Below are 16703 nucleotides of genomic sequence, written 5' to 3'. Positions count from 1 at the left end.
AGAACAGTATGTGCTTTAAACCACTGGGCCATTGCTCCAACCCCTCATCTTTCTTTTTTAAGAAAAACAATTTGAATCAAGTATGACACACATCTGTAATGATAATAGACACCTGTAATAATGATATACATTTATAATAATGATGCACATCTGTAATGATGATACACACCTGTAGCGATATTCAACTGTAACAATGATGCACATCTGTAATGATAGCACACATCTGTAATGATGGTGCACATCTGTAATGATGGTGCACATCTGTAATGATGATGCACATCTGTAATGATGATGCACATCTGTAATGATGACGCACATCTGTAGTAACAGCACTCAGAAAATTAAAGCTGGAGGAACATGAATTCCTCGCCAAGTTGGGCTATATTGCAAGACCCTAGCTCAAAAAACAAAACAACAAAGAAACAAATGGAAAACCCCAAACAAAACTATAAGAAGAGATTCCCATAAAGAGAAGTATATTTTCCCTTGGTATTACTTCTCTTCTTCCCAGAGAGAATAACATCATACATTTAATGTGATGCAAACTGGAGTGCCAAACTTTCTGACACTGAAATATGACATTGTCATGCACAAAGTTTATACTCTAGAATTACAAAAGTAAACAACAATTGTAAAGTAATCTTAGAATGTTTTAAGTAAGTTCGAAGTTTCGTGTTGGGCTGAATGTTGGCTGCCTATGGCCCATGGGCTGCAGGTTAGACACAAGTCTGCCATGTTTACATTTAGCCATAAATGCACGAGGCATCATTTTTAAAGTTTAATTAAAAAAATCATGTAATAAGAGCAATATTAAAAAGCTGCATCCTGGGGTTGAAGATGGCTCAGTGAGTAGGAATGCTTGCTTGACAGATGTGAAAACTTCAGCCTCCATGTAATAGGCAGGCATGGCCTTGTGTGTGTGTGTGACTGCAGAGTGGAGAAATGGAGACAACAGATCCTGGGAGCTTGTTGGCCAGCAGCCTAGTGAGCTTTGGGTTCAGTGAGAGGTCCTGCCTCAGAGGAATAAGGTGCGGAAGTGGTCGGAAGGCATCACCCTCAGCTCCTGCTGACCCTTCTATCCTTTACAATAGTTTTCCAGTAATTTGTGTACATGAAACTAGAGAAACTCCAAGTGATGATCAACTTGTTTCTTGTTTTCTGGCATACTGCATAAGACCTTTTCCTGTTTTTTTTTTTGCTTTGTCATGTTGCTTGGGCCCTGTTAGAGGTAATTATGAGCACTTAGGCTTGTTTCCAGCACTGAGAGGAATGCTTCTGCAGTGTGCTTGTCATATTTGCTAGAGATCTTGGTATGTTGCTTGTGGGATTTTCTGTAGATACTGCTTAGCAGAATAAGGAAGTCCCTGTGTATTCAGAGTTGGCAAGCAGTTTTTATTTGTTGTTATGAGTAAGTCACGGATTTTACTGGAAGCTCTTCTGCATTCCTTGAGTTGAATTCTTCTTAGTTTTTTAATGTGGGGAATTATATTGTTTGATCAGCTAACAGTAGGGCCATTCTTATGTTTCTAGATCTAATTTCCCTTGCTTTTCTGCTCCTGAAAGACCGGCATATTTGGTCTATCAGCAATTCATTTAGATATTTTGTGTCTTGGTTTAATTGGTGTGTGTTTTCATTTCCCCGTGGCCACTCCTCTTGTCTACTCTCGTGTTGAGATGCTGATTACTACTCTACTCCCTCTTCCCTCTCTTTCTTGTTCCCTTTAACAGGGTCTTACTCTGTAGTTGAGGCTAGCCCAAAACTGGTTATGCAGCCCAGGCTTTCCTTGAACTGGTAGCAATCCTCTTGTCTCACTTTCTACTGTCCTTTGTAAAGGAGTTTAATTCTGGGTTTTGATTTCATGTCCAACATCTCAGAAGTGGATCTGCATCCTGGGGGAGATCTGAAGTTTGCTGTTTCCAAGCCTTGATGTGTCAGTTCTCTGGCCTCAGACTCTATCAGGTGACTGATGGAGATCTGTTTGCAGGTTGCATTTTGTCTCTGTGAAGGTCCCTTTTCTCCAGTCTTTGGTCAGCTGCTCCACCTCCTGAGATGAGCTCTGCCCTTCTCCATGGCAGAGCTATGATGCTCTGTGGTTCTCTGGCCCATGAAGTGTTCTTAGAGCGCTGCCGGCAGGTCTTTGACAGTACCATGTATCTTTTCTGCTCCTCTCCTCTCAGGAATCGGTCCTGTGTTCTTGCTTGCCCAGGATAACACAGCAGAGGGTCTGTCTCTTACATCCAGTCTTCTAAGGCTTGTCATTCCTCCATGGAAGGCCTCATTCTGTATCCTAGATTTACCTCCCTTCTATGTCCTGAGTGCGAGGATTAAGACATCGCCCTGTCTGGCTTGATCAACTTTAAAAACCTTTTCTCCTTTTCTGAAGTGGAAGCAAACACCATGCTATCCTAAATTTTGAGCAGCCATTTTTTTAAAATAGGATCATCGTACTTTATCCTAGGCTTTTCCTTCTGTTTTTAGTTCATTCCAAGAAACCTTATATTTCTTAGAAGCCCTTTCTCTACTGCATCAGCATTTTGTGGCCTAACTCTTTAAGGTGCTTTGTGGTAGAACTTCCATCACTTGCCCCAGCTCCTCCAGCTAGTGCAATGTTCTTTCTCTTGGTTCTTACTACGTTATTTCTACCTTGTTATTTTGTTCTTCAGAAAGTAACTATCATAGGCCTTGGGGACTTGCAAAGTATTTTTGAATATTAATTGTGATGGAACAGCATCTACTTTGAAGGAATGGAGATTATTTAAATGAGAGCCATGCAAACCAAGTCCAGAGGTGGAGACATCATTATGCAATGCAGTCGATGCAAGGGAATTGGACTCATCTTTTCTCTAGAGACATCCTTTCATCTCACCTTTGGAATCCACATGAAGGAAGGACAGAACTGACCCAAGAAGCTGTCTTTTGACCTCCACACATGTGTTGTAGTGTCTTCACATGGACACTCATGCACATAGATAAATAAATAAATAATAAAAAGCAAGAAGAAAAGAAACCACTTCTTTGACATAATAGTGGTCCAGATAATTCAACACCATGGTTGTAATAAAAGGATAATATAAAACAAAGGCTTTGATCATAGTAAAGAATTCAATAATATATAAGCAGTTATGAAATAAGGAACTTTCTGTGTGAGGATGAGAGCTAACGTGCTTATTGCATTGAGGTCTGGTCCCTGGTGCCTATGTAAAAGTTGGGTGCAATGGTACTTGTCTATAACCCTGTACTTCAGGGAAATGCAGAGAAAGGCAGACCTCTAGAGCTTACTGCCTAGCCAGTCTGGTGGAAACAGTGAACTGCAGGTTCGGTGAGAGACTCCATCCCAAAGATAAGGTAGGGAGTGGCAGAGAAAGATACGTGAAATCAACCTCTGGATTCCACACACATACATGTGGAGGTGAGCACACTGGGACAATCAGGGCTACAGATACATTTATGTCACACAGAGACTCATATAGAGAGTACATAGGAGTCCTCCAAACCTTGTTGTTGGCAAAGAATTTCCAATACGTGATGCTGAGATCAGTTACCTTAGTCACAGTTTCAGTCCCTGGTACCCAGGAGTGTCCCTGGTACCCAGGAGTGTCCCTGGTACTCAGGAGTGTTTCTGCTCATTGTAGAGCACTGTCCTCCGAGCAAAACATGCTTGTTTCCAAGACACCACCCTGATCTGGGTTGTTGATTTTCCCTCATGGAAGAGGATAAGGAGGGTCCTTACCTGAGGGCCCAGCCACTCTTCTTATCTATTTTGTAAGCATGCAATTATGCCCTGATTGCATGTAGCCTTGGCACCTGTAGACTGGGAGAAGTTAATGAAGAAGCCACTATCCATGCCATCTTGAGTTATCCATGGTCCTGTGAGTAACTCCTCACACATGCTCTAAGTAAATCCAGTGAACTCACAGAACTTGGTTTCTGTGATGGTTTGTATATGCTCAGCCCAGGGAGTGACACTATTAGAGGGTGTGACTCTGTTGGAGTAGGTGTTGTTGTAGGTGTCAGCTTTAAGACCCTCATCCTAGCTGCCTGGAAGTCAGTATTCTGTTAGCAGCCTTCAGATGAAGATGTAGAACTCTCAGCTCCTCCTGCACCATGCCTGCCTGGATGGATGCTGCCATGTTCTTGCCTTGCTGATAATGCACTGAACTTGTGAATGTATAAGCCAGTCCCAATTAAATGTTGTCCTTATAAGAGTTGCCTTAGTCATGGTATCTGTTCACAGCAGTAAAACCCTAACTAAGACAGTTTCCCAGGGTGAACTCCTGTGTTCACCCTTTTGTTTGTGGTATGGACCATATTAGGAGCAGGTAGATATGGGTGGTTTACGTCACCTCCGAAGGTTCTCTCATAGCATGGTTGCTTCTGTGCTGGGCACTAGATTTTAACAATCACTGTTTTCTCTGACATATGAGTAGCAATGTGCATGTTGTCCAAATGGCACAGGAAACAAATGCATGATAAAGGCTGATTGGAGGGCATGGATTTGGTATTTTCCTATCACACGAGGAGCTTGAGTCTTGTATTGGGCATTAGAGACATCTGTTCCTGCTACCCCAGGTCAAGGTAACCTCTGCTGCATGCTGCAAGGCCTCCTGCTCCAGCCTTGTAAGGCAGTTGAAATATCCTCTTCTGTGGAAATTTATAGCAAAAGGGCGGTTTGGGAGACATTTATTCTACTATATGAAATATTCTTTTTTTTCTAACAGGGATTATTTTTTAAATTGTAGTGTTTTCTTTACATGTGTAGTGTGTATGTATGCGTGTGTGTGTGTGTGTGTGTGTGTGTGTGTGTGTGTTTATGTATGTATGTATTTGAGGCTAGAAGCCCAAGCTGAATGTTTTTCCTCTGTTGCACCCTGCCTTCTTATTTTGAGACGGTCTCCCACTGAACCTGGAGCTCACCAGTTTGGCAAGACTAGCTGGCAAGTAGGACCCAAGGAATGCTCCTGTTTCTGCTGGAGCAATACTGAGATTATAATACCATGCCTGATATTTTAATATGGGTACTAAGGATCTTAACTGAGGTCCTTACATTTGCATAACAGGTACTCTAGCAAAAAATTACCTTCTTCCTGTATCCTTTTTTAAAAAAAGATTTATTTATTTATCTTATGTATATGAGTACACCAACATTGCTCTCTTCAGACACATCAGAAGAGGGCACCAGACCCCATTACAGATGCTTGTGAGCCACCATGTGGTTGCTGGGATTTGAACTCAGGACCTCTGGAAGAACAGTCAATGCTCTTAACCGCTGAGCCATCCCTCCAGCCTCCCTTCCTGTATTCTTATTACATATACAATTTGAAAGAAGAAACAAATGACTTCTCTTTTACATTCTATTGCACTTATGTTTTCCTAAAGGCAGATTCCCATAGCACAGTAAGTGGCGAGTTGGGCGATTTCAGTCCTTGGCCTTTCCCTTGGTACCAGCTCCTGCAAGCTATGTCATGCAGCCTGCCTGAGAGATTAGTAACTATTTGCAGGACAGCCTGGGAGGAAGGAGGAGCGGAAATCAGTCTCAGATGTTAGACTGAAACATGCTCCAAATTGAAAGCATGAAGAGAATGCATATATGAAAGTGATCTCTGGCAAACACACCAGGTGAAAAGCCTGGTCCGGGACTTGCTCCTGGCTACTTCTGTTTGCCTGCGTGGGAGCCTGTTCAACCTTGTGACATTCCCTAATAGTGGCTGGGCAAGCACTTAGAGCCCAGTATGTCAGATCCAGCTATGAAGTTTGCTTAGTCAGGAAGATATTGGTGAATTAGCATCCTTAACTCAAGAAGTGTAAAGTTTTTAGACTTGAATTCTAGAAGCCTAATACAGGAATAGCCCTTGGGGACCATTTTAGAACTAGCAGCAACTGAACTCACAGTGTTCTGAAATGCAGGTACCTGCCAAGGTTAACGGATGTAAGTAAGACATGTCATCTACACAGTTGGTTTCATCTTTAATTTATTCCCCCTCAACTGTGTTGAAAACTGGTGCCTGGTATTATGATAGTCAGGGGCCATTTCTTATGGTTCTTCATAATCAAGTCTCCTGTGGTTCGTGTGTGCTGGCTAGTTTTATGTCAACATGACACAAACTAGAGTCATATGAGAGAAGGGAACCTGGATCAAGAAAATGTGTCCCTAAGATTGGTCTGTAAGGCATCTTCTTTCTTCCTTTCCTTTCCTTTCCTTCCCTTTCCTTTCCTTTCCTTTCCTTTTCTTTTCTTTTCCTTTTTCTATTTTTTAGTCTTTTTTTTTACAGTCCAGATTTTATCCACCCTCCATCTGTTCCACATCCCACACCTCTTCCCTCCCTGCCTTGCCCTTCCAAGAGGATGTCCCCACCCCACCCATACCCCACCAGACCTCCCCACTCCCTGGGGCCCCAAGTCTTGAGGGTTAGGTGCATCTTCTCTGACTGAGTCCAGACCCAGCACTCCTCTGCTGTATATGTTGGGGGCCTCATATCAGCTGGTGCATGGTGCCTGGTTGGTGGCTCAAGGTCTGAGAGATCCCAGGCGTCCGGGTTAGTTGAGACTGCTGGATTTCCTATAGGTTTGCCCTCCTCCTCTGCTTCTCCCAGCTTTTCCCTAACTCAACCAGAGGGGTCAGCTGCTTCTGTCCATTGGTTGGGTATAAATATCTGCATCTGACTCTTTCAGCTGCTTGTTGGGCCTTTCGGAGGGCTGTCATGACAGGCCCCTGTTTGTAAGCACATCCTAGCATCAGTAATAGTCATTTTCTAAATAACTAATTGATGGGGAAGGGCTCAACCCATTGTGGTTAGTGCCATCCCTAGGCTGGTGGTCCTAGGTTCTATAAGGAAACAGACGGAGTGAGCCAGTAAGTAGCATCCCTCCATGGCCTCTTCATCAGCTCCTGCATCCTGTCGTAGCTTGAGTTCCTGTCCTGACTTCCTTCAGTGATGACCAGTGATATGGAAGTGTAAACCAAGTCAACCCTTTCCTCCACAACTTGCTTTTGATATGGAAGTGTAAACCAAGTCAACCCTTTCTTCCACAACTTGCTTTAGGTCACGGTGCTTTATTGCAGCAATAGCAACCCTAACTAAGATATAATGTCTTTCATCTCTTTTAGGGTTGTTTCGTGGATTAAATTCAGCACTGGCTTGGGTTGGAAATTTGGTATTGCCATCTCAGGGCAAAGAGTTTAAGTCTAAAGCTGAGTATCAGCAAAGGGGCAGCAGTAAAATAATTCCAATGAATGCAGAAGGGTCTGGTATGGGCCTGCCGGATACCTGTGACATTGTACAATGCAGTTCAAGTCAGTGACCTCAGACCTCATGGAGAACCTCACCTGTGTTCAGAGCCACTAACCCTGACCATGGTCTAGCTAACTTTATAATTCTGCCTGGCCACATGTCTGGTATCTGGTGATCCAGCAATCAGACATCCTAGCAGACAGGGGATGAAGAACTTGTTCCTTGTTAGGTGTTTCTCATTATGAGGTAAGGGGTGGCCATAGTGCTCACTGGATGTTTGAACAGAGTAGCAGGTGGATACATAGTGAACAACCTTATTGGCATTGTTCTTCTATGTAAAAAGAGTGAGTTGGGCCAAATATTAGACAACTCTGAAAAGCTCTGACAGCCTCTAAGTGTGTGGAAGAGCCCCCCCTCCCCCAGGGGTTAGGGAGTCTTTTTGGTCAAGTATAAGTATTTAAACATAAAAATTTTAAATTAAATTACAAGGCCAAGGTAGATATCTCAGTGGGTAAAGCATGTTCTGTGCAAGCATGAAGACCTGAGTTTGGATCTTCAGTTTCCACACAGAGAAAGCCAGATATGGTCACGAAGTCCTGCAGTGCCATTCTCTCTCTAGCGCAGAAGGGTGGAGTCAGGATTCCTTGGAGTTTGTGGGCACCACCCTAGTAGAAATGACAGCTTCTGGGCTCAGTGCAGATACTGGCCTCTCAAAAGTAAGGTGAAAAGCAATTGAGAAAGATGTCTCAGTATAACCCTCTGTTCTCCATAAGCATATGTGCTTTCTCTCTCTCTCTCTCTCTCTCTCTCTCTCTCTCTCTCTCTCTCTCTCTCTCTCTCTCTCTCTCTCTCTCTCTCTCTCTCTCTCTCTCTCTCTCTCTCTCTCTCCACACACACACACACACACACACACACACACACACACACCACACTTTAAATTCAAGCCATAGAGTGTAACTTTAAAAACAGTGACAGGATATGTCTTAGGGTTTCCCATTGCTGTGAAGAAACACCAGGACCATGGCAATTCTTATATAATTGGGTCTGGCTTAAAGTTCAGAGGCTTAGTTCATTGTCATCATGGTGGGAAACATGGTGGCATGCAGGTAGGCATGAGGTTTCTGCATCTGGATCAGCAGGCAGCAGGAAGAGAGAGACATTGAGTGTGCCTTAATCCAATCCCCAGTGACCGCCAAATCCAATCCCCAGTGACACACTTCCTCCATAGAGGCCACACTTACTCCAGCCAGGCCACACCTCCTAATAGTGCCACTCCCTGTGGGCTTATTGGAGCCAATTTTTATACAGTCCACCACAGGATACTTTCTTAAGGTTATATCTATATCTATATTTATCTTTTTAAACCTGTGGTGTATTTTGGGAAGGCAGTTATAATACGGTGTTTAAGAATGATGCCTTTGGTGCCATCTCACTTGGATTCAAATCCTGACTTCTACTTTCTAACAATTGTTTAATCTTTGTTAAGCTATTTAACCTCTGCATTTGTTTCTTGATTCATAAAATGGGCATAATAAATATCTACTAAAAATAGTTTCTAGAGGTTGTTTGTTTATGTTTATATATATATATATATATATATATATATATATATATATATATATATATATCACCACCACCATCAGATTTTCTTGGGGGAACATCTAGTTGTATTGCTAACCCTTTGGAAGAGCTAGTAAATTCTATTGTGCCTTCCTTCAAAACTGTGTCTTCTGTTGTCTTCTGCAGCAAACTGTGTTCCGCCATGCCAGAATGGAGGAATGTGTCTTCGGCCTCAGTTCTGTGTGTGCAAGCCAGGGACAAAGGGTGAAGCCTGCGAGATCACAGCTGCCCAGGACGCCATGCCACGAGTCTTTGGAGGGCAGAATCCTGGGTCCTCATGGGTCCCTCCTGAGCAAGCAGCAAAGCGTACCTCAACCAAGAAGGCAGACACCTTACCCAGGGTCAGTCCAGTGGCCCAGATGACCCTGACCCTCAAGCCGAAGCCTTCTGTGGGACTCTCCCAGCAGATACATTCTCAGTGAGTGTTTTCACCTTACTTCTGGCCTCGATGTACATTAGCTACTCTGAACACACTGCTCTAAGCCACTCTCCGTACCCCATTTACAGAGATCTCTAGCACAATAATAATAGCCTTCTTCCTTCTCAAGCGTCTCCATGCCAGACTCGTGTATCAAGTATCTTAAAGAGACTTCTTTGATGAATGACTTTACCCTGAGTGTAACCGTAGTGCGGCTAGGATTATAGGGATCAGTGCTGGAAGGGAATGATAAACATAGTTGTCTGATTGTGGAGTTGTAAATTTAAGAATTCTTTTTTCGGCTCATCAGTTTGGAGTGCTGACTGCTCTTCCAGAGGACTTATGGGAGTCCATTCCCTGCGCCCACATGTTCGCTCACAGCTGTCTGCTAACTCCAGTTCCAGGGAATCTGAAACCTTCTTCTGACCTCTGCGGGTACTAGGCATGCACATGTTACGTAGACATACATGGGTGCAAAATCCTCAGCACATATAAAATAAAATAATTTATATAAAGTAACTTAAAATATAATTCTTTTGGGGAATGGGGATGATTTAGAGTTCTGAAACAGTAATTTTAAAAAAAAGAGAGAGAGATGCGCATGCAGTTTTTAAGGATATCGGAAGACGTAGGGCTTTGCCTAGGAGAGTGAGGAGGCACTCCTCAGTTTCAGCCCAAGGTAAATGTATCCACTCTGTACACCACACAATGTCTGCCTCTCAGTTACCGTGCAGGCCCGTTTTTTTGGTGAATGAGGTTGCTTTCTATTTATGGGAACTCTGTTTTTCCCCTTCTTACCATTAGGGAGCACTGAATACGATAGGAACTCAGGGATAAGAAAAATTGTCCTTGACCTCCTGTGACTTTCATGACAAGCAGCCCGAAGAGGGGCCCTTGTCTGTCTCCTCTTAATGAGCAACTACACATGGATAATAAGACACTGAAGTGACTGCAGCGACCACTTGTCATTTGTGTAGGAATGTCACATACAGGAAGCCCCCAGCTTAAAAAGGGACTTGACCTGAGTTCATTGGTAAGTCACTTGCTTGGAATTTAGAAAGCATTTCCCAGTGGAGACAGCCCTTCCATGTGGTGATTAGTGTTCGCAGAGCCCACAGAGGTCATTTGATCTGTTAACAAGCCCACCCCCCCATTCATACTCACCATTGGAGCTGACCACCCACTGGTTCTGCAGCTTAGAGCTTTTTTCTTTCTCTTCTCTCCCAAATACCTCTCTTATTTTTCTGTTTTTTTTTCCTCCTCTATTTCTTCTTGTAATATAAGACTTTAGTTCTGTCACAGGCTAGGTAGAAACCTGATGGTTTTGATGACACATTTTATATCTCTAAGTGACATGTAACAGCGCCTCGAAGCTTCCCATGGACCAGGTACTAGTTTCAAACGAGTCACCACTTTATAACTCACAATGAGTCTATAATGTGGGTCCTAAATAATAGAAACTAACCCCATTTTTACAGAGGAGAAAAGTCAGCTTAGAGTGAGTGACTTGTTCACAGTCATGCAGCTAGTTAATCAGTAAGTGCTTCTGTTTGGGCTTAAGCGGAGGTCATTGTGTCTCACCATCCCTCCTTAAGGAAGGGCTTGGCAAACAGTTCTGTGAGGGAGGAGATAGTGAGTAATTTCTGCTCTGTAGGACAGATGCTTTCTGTGCTTGGATTGTCACTGCGGCCCCAAAGCATGGACTACAGGTGACATTTCCTGCACTCCCAAATCCCTTCAGTTATGGAATAGACATTTGAATCACAAGTTACAAAATGTAATTCTTTAGATTTTTTTCTCAGTCATACTTACCTATTTGTGTGTGTGTGTGCGCGTGTTACATGTTTATGTGTGCATGTATATCTACCTGTGGAGACCATTGGTGAATATCAGGTGTCTTTCTCTACAACCAACTCCCCAGCTCCCCCCAAACCCTATCTCAGACCAGGGTGGCCTTGAATTTCACAGAGATCCTCTTGACTTAGCCTCCCCAGTGCTGGGATTAAAGGGCATATATCACTATACTCAGCCATGAATAACTGTATGTATGTATGTATGTATGTATGTATGCATGCATGCATGCATATTCTGTCTCCCCTCTCCCTCAGCTCTGGGATGATGAGTCTGCTGCCATGTCTGGTTTTAATGTGGATACTGGTGATCAAACCTGGGTCCTCAGGTTTGCACAGCAAGCACTTTACTGAATGAGCCATCTCCCATCCCTTTTCTCAGCACTTTTTTCTTTGTTTTCTTTTCTAAAAAATGTTTACATCTTTAATTATCTTAGAATTCCGCATAAGTGTATGGTAAAATATGATCATGTCCATCTCCCATTTCCCCCTACATGGCTTCTCCCCTAAGATGTCTCCCTCCCAATTTGATCTCTTCCTCCCTTTTTCCTCTTCCTCCTCCCTTTCCTCCCCTTCTTTCTTTTCAAATAAATGTACTAAGTTCAATCAGTGATGCTCATCTGCACAGAGATAGAGAGCCATCCACTGGAGCACAGGTGGCCTACCCCTGGTCTCCCACACAGAGATTGGTTCTCAGCTGCCAGTGGCTCCTTAGAGACCTTGAGATCTCCCCAGCCTATGCTGGAAAGTTTGCTGGTTTGCTCTTGTGCAGGCAACTATAGTTGTGTGTACCAGCCCCATCCCGCCTGGAAGGCACACAGCGGTCCTCCCATTCTCCAGCTCTTACAATATTTCCACCTGCTCTTCTTCTGTGTCGCTTGAGCCTTAGTAGTAAGTGGAGGAATTAAAAAAGATGCTGGTTTACAGCTGAGCACTCCCAGTCGCTTATTCTTGGCTCTCTGTCCAGTTATGAATCTTTGCATTAACCACTGACCACTAGAAAAGGAAGGTTCCCTGGTCCAGGCTGAGAGCATCCAAGGTCTATAAATGCTTAGAAGGCAACTTAATAGCTGTTTTGAACATGTGACAATCACTCTTAACTTGGAAAAAACCAGGCTGTGGTCTGGATGAGCTTGCTCACCTCTTTGTCCTGAGGTCAATAGTGACTATTTTGGTGCTAGAACACAGATGTCACTGTGTCCCTGGAATGATTTAGATCATACTTAAACATCTCCCTGCTAGCATTGCTCTGATCTTAAGGACAAAAAATAATTCTGCCTTGAATTCTGCTTTGGAGATCAGGAGTCAGATTACAGTGTGTTGTTACAACTTTTTTTCTAGCCTTACTACTCATGTAAACCGTGAAACGAGTTACAAGAAATGTAATTCAACTTGAGTATTCCCAGTACCATTTGACTCTGACCCTCAGACCGCGAGTGGTTTGTTTGCAAAAACCATTTGCCAGATAAAGCTAAAGGAGTAACTGTTAAATATATCCTTCTTTAGAATATGCAGTTTAGAGGAGACTGCTATGAGGGAAAAGAGAGAGCTTCAGTTGCACCTGGGATTTGGTTTCTGCAGAAGCAGAGTTGTTGGGTAGGCAGTTCTGAATTCTGCAGCGGCTGGATCCCAATCAGAACTGCCTCTCGGTCGGGTATGTACTTGTGAGGCGAGATAGTTCGTCTCTTCTGGAGCTAAATATGAATGACCATGAACTGTGAACACAGATATAGGTTACTCCAAATTTCATGTGCTACCTGGGACCTTTTATTGACTTTTTACAGTAACAAAATCAAGAAGGTTATATGTTAAGACATTTTAAAATACAGGGCTGGAAACATCAGGTGGGTGGTTATAGCAAAGCAGGCGAAATCCCTGCCATAGCCTTGGATGCTATCTATCAGTGATGTTCTTAGCTATTGGATCATTGATGGCCTGTCGTATGATCCTAAGGAATTAGCTAATCATTACATACAATATTAGAGAGTAAATAGCTATTAAGAAGCCGAAATTGCTCGAGATAATTGCCTGTGGACCCGAACATTCCCAACTTCTTATATCAGAAATTCTAATTAATAAACCTTTGTAAGCACAACTTCTCTCAAACTTTCCTTGACATGGTTAAGGGGAAGAGACAGCCTAGGATGCTGTCAGTTGTGATATTTGCATCTTAAAACTTTTGTATCTGAGCTGGGTGTGATGGCGCACATCTTTAATCTTAGCACTCAGGAGGTAGAGGCAGGTGGAGCTCTGTGAATTTGAGGCTAGTCCGCCCTGTCTACAGAGGGAGTTCCAGGACAGCTAGAGCTACATAGTGAGATCCTGTCTGAAAAAACAAAACAAAACAAAAAACAAACAAACAAAAAACAAACAAAGGGAAATCTAAAAGAAAACAGGGTAGAGGGAGAGCTCTTTAGAGGAAACAGTTTTGTAATAGCAGCTTGGCCAGGCAGAGCTAGAGAAGGGCTCCTCTAGAGGATGCAGTGATGGGAAGCCAGCCACGGTCTGCCCAAGATCGTGAAGTGAGCTGCCATTATAGAGAGGACTTCGGGAAGTATGTAGCTGGCCAACTTATGTGATGATGGTTTTTACTTCAGATCCTGTTGAACTCAACTGCCAAGGAGTCCTACTGGTAGGCTCATTTCTCCCACTTCTCCTACTTCTCCTTTTCAAATATCATTTCTTTTTGGATGTTTTACAGTCTTTTAAAATATATGTTTATTTTTATTGTATGCATTTGAGTTTTGCCTGCATGGGTTTGTGCATCATATACGTGCAGTGTATGAGGGCTGAAGAGGGTATTGGATCCCCTAGAGTTACAATCAGCTGCTGTGTGGACTCTGGGAAACAGAACCCAGATCCTCTGGAAGAGCAGCCAATGCTCTTAACCAGTGAGCCATCTCTCTAGTTCCTCAGGTCTTGTTTTTAACAGGAGAAGTAGGAGATTAAGAATCCTTAAAATGCTCAACTGTAGACATAAAGTTGTGTAAAATGCTGAAAAGGAACCTTTTGTAGCCACTATCTGAAGTATTTATTAAGTCTTGATCACGGGTTCAAACAGTTTTCATTTAGTTCATCTGCATAGGGAGACTTTGTCCTCGTGGCAAGGGTAGTATCTGAACAAATGTACACTTTTTGGGCGCTCACAGTCTGCAGAGGGCAGAGGACTAATGCACAGTGCTACACAATATCTGTTGGCTGTGGTTAATGCTAAAGAGAAAATAGAACTGCAGATAGTGTCCCGGGGAAGCTGGGAGGCTTTGAGGTGCGTGGGGGTGGTTATTAGACAAAGCCCTAGGGGTGATGGTTAAACAAAGGCCTGTGGGAGGAGAGGGCAGGAGCCGTGTAAATATTAATACAAGGGGTTGGGCAGAGGCTTTCAGGCTAGAGTGTGCCTGGAGAGGTTGAGGAACAGCTTAGTTCAATAAAACTGTTTTGTTTAAATGACATGGACAGGGGGCCCTGTGGGAGCAGGTGCCTTATTAGATTAGATTAGGCAGGTGGCTGTTGTACAGCTTGGTTTTACTTTTGGCTGAGTTGGTTTTAGGGCATTTGACCTTGAATAGGATACCCACCACGCTCCTTAGACACCCGGAGGAAGAAGCAGTTGTTTCCAGATGTTGGTATGTTGAGAAGGTGGAATCCTGGAGTGCTCACTGGAGAAGGCAGACTGTGAACTTGGGAAGGCAGAGGACTTGGACATGCAGAACTAAGAAGGGAGTTTCCAGAGAGGCAATGGTTCAAGAACCTGGTGCATTAGTTATCTTGTGTAACTCAGCAGCCTGAATCAACAACCGTATCTTGATGGACAATGTGTGTGTCAGGAATTCTGTAGGCCTAAAGCTGTGAGCTCTGGCTAGGTCTCTCCTGATGTGGCAGACAAGCTGAGAGTAGGGGTGGCCATTGCTTGAAGGCTTGGCTGATACTGAGGTGTCTACTGCCAGGAGGACTGCCAACAAAGGATCTCCATAGAGCTACCCAGTGCCCTCCAACATGGCTGCTGACTTCTGAGTGACTCCAGACCTGGAGAGCAGAGGGAAAGCCAGAGTAACTTTGCAGTCAGTAGCGTTTAATGCCACAAACTCTATAAGTTCCCATTTACAAGCAGTTGAAGAGAGCACTGCTGAAATTAGGGAGCACGACTGAAAGGGAGGAAGGGGAGGGACTTGGGCATATATTTAAAAGTGAATTGATTGGAGCTAGTTGTCAGCTGGACGGAATGTAGAATTACTTGGGAGACAGGCCTGGGGCATGCCTGTGTGGTTTGTCTTCAGGGCCTAATACAGGTGGGAAGACCCACCCTCTGTGGGTGGTACTGATCTCTGGCTGGGATCCTGATCTGTGTAAATGGAGAGTGGCACCTGTGAAGTAGCATGCCTTTATTACTCTCTGGTCCTGATGGTAGATGTGCTGTGAACAGCTGCTTTGGGCTCCAGACCTTTCCACTTCCCTGCCATGATGAACCTACTCCCTTGAGTTGCTTTGGTTGGGGAATTTTAACACAGAAAACAATAAAAGAGGCCACAGTAAGGATATAATTTGATATGAGTAAGAGTAGTGGCAGTACAGACATCCAAGGCTGGGTGAGAACCAGATTGTTGAGTGACATTTCAATAAAACATTGCCTGTCAATTAGAGAAATAAACACATAAAAAAACCCACAACAAAAGCAAAGGGAAGAGAAGTTAAAGTTTATAAAAAAAATTAAGAAACTCATTAGCCATTCACAACAATTGGATTACACTTCTGTCATGATCCAAACAAATAAATAATCCAAACAAATAAATAATCAAAGGTGGATTATAGGGTAATCAGGAAAATGCTAATGCTGATGGGACTCTAAAAGGATAGCTTTGTACTCCAGGGGCTCTGATTATGGCACTGGAGGGAGATCACAGCGAAGCGTCAACTGTGAAGGTATATGGTGTCTGAAATCTGAACCACAAAATCCAGTAGGTGGAGGTATGGTAGCTCAAGATCAGCTATGAGGTGATAATTTTTGATGCTGGATAATGTGTTACATAGAGGTTTCTTGCAAAAGTCTTTTTATATTTTGGAGGAAAAATTTTGTAATAGATCAATTAAAAAAACAAAAACCATGAAAGTTTCAAGTAGGAGAATGCCACGATTTTCCTTGCTATCCAGAATCCGCATGTGCCCCGGGGAACCTGCACTACATTAGAACCAGAGGTGACTGCAGTGGGTTTTCTGTCAGATGTGCCAGTCATGGCAACCCAGAGGAAGGAAGTGAACCCAGTCATTACCGTTGTATAAACCTGAGCACCTGGCTGAACTTGCAGAGACAATCAGGCTGTGGCTCATCCTCGGGATACGTGAGAAAGGCGTCCTGGTGAGGTTTCAAGATTGCCTTGGTTTGGCAAAGTGTTTAGTACTTGGTTTCAAAGGGAGGGTCTGTGATGGAGCTTTGGGGTGAAACAGTTGAGATCACACTCTGAAGCCTATTAATGACTCAGACAAGAGCGGGGCAGAGGACAAGGCTGGTTACTTGGTTTGGAAAGACTGTCCAATACATTCCGGAAAAGCCACTGCCATGGTTTGGAGCTCCAATCTCCATTTTTTTTTTT

At 43.5% G+C, this 16703-nt stretch overlaps 1 protein-coding gene across 5 annotated transcripts in view; it reads left to right on the top strand.

Annotated features, from left to right (window-relative positions):
* The window catches only part of Ltbp1 (latent transforming growth factor beta binding protein 1), a 408370-nt gene that overhangs the window by 49379 nt on the left and 342288 nt on the right, over positions 1 to 16703 (top strand). For all 5 annotated transcript variants that reach the window (XM_031357851.1, XM_031357854.1, XM_031357855.1 and 2 more), the window contains exon 3: positions 8977 to 9268. In XM_031357851.1, the coding sequence (XP_031213711.1) occupies positions 8977 to 9268 (292 nt within the window). The remainder of the gene's footprint in view (positions 1 to 8976; positions 9269 to 16703) is intronic.

The sequence above is a fragment of the Mastomys coucha genome, unplaced genomic scaffold, assembly GCF_008632895.1.
Source record: "Mastomys coucha isolate ucsf_1 unplaced genomic scaffold, UCSF_Mcou_1 pScaffold6, whole genome shotgun sequence".
NCBI classification, from domain to species: domain Eukaryota; kingdom Metazoa; phylum Chordata; class Mammalia; order Rodentia; family Muridae; genus Mastomys; species Mastomys coucha.
The sequence above is the reverse complement of the archived record's forward strand: the minus strand, read 5'-3'. Positions and strand labels throughout refer to the sequence as shown.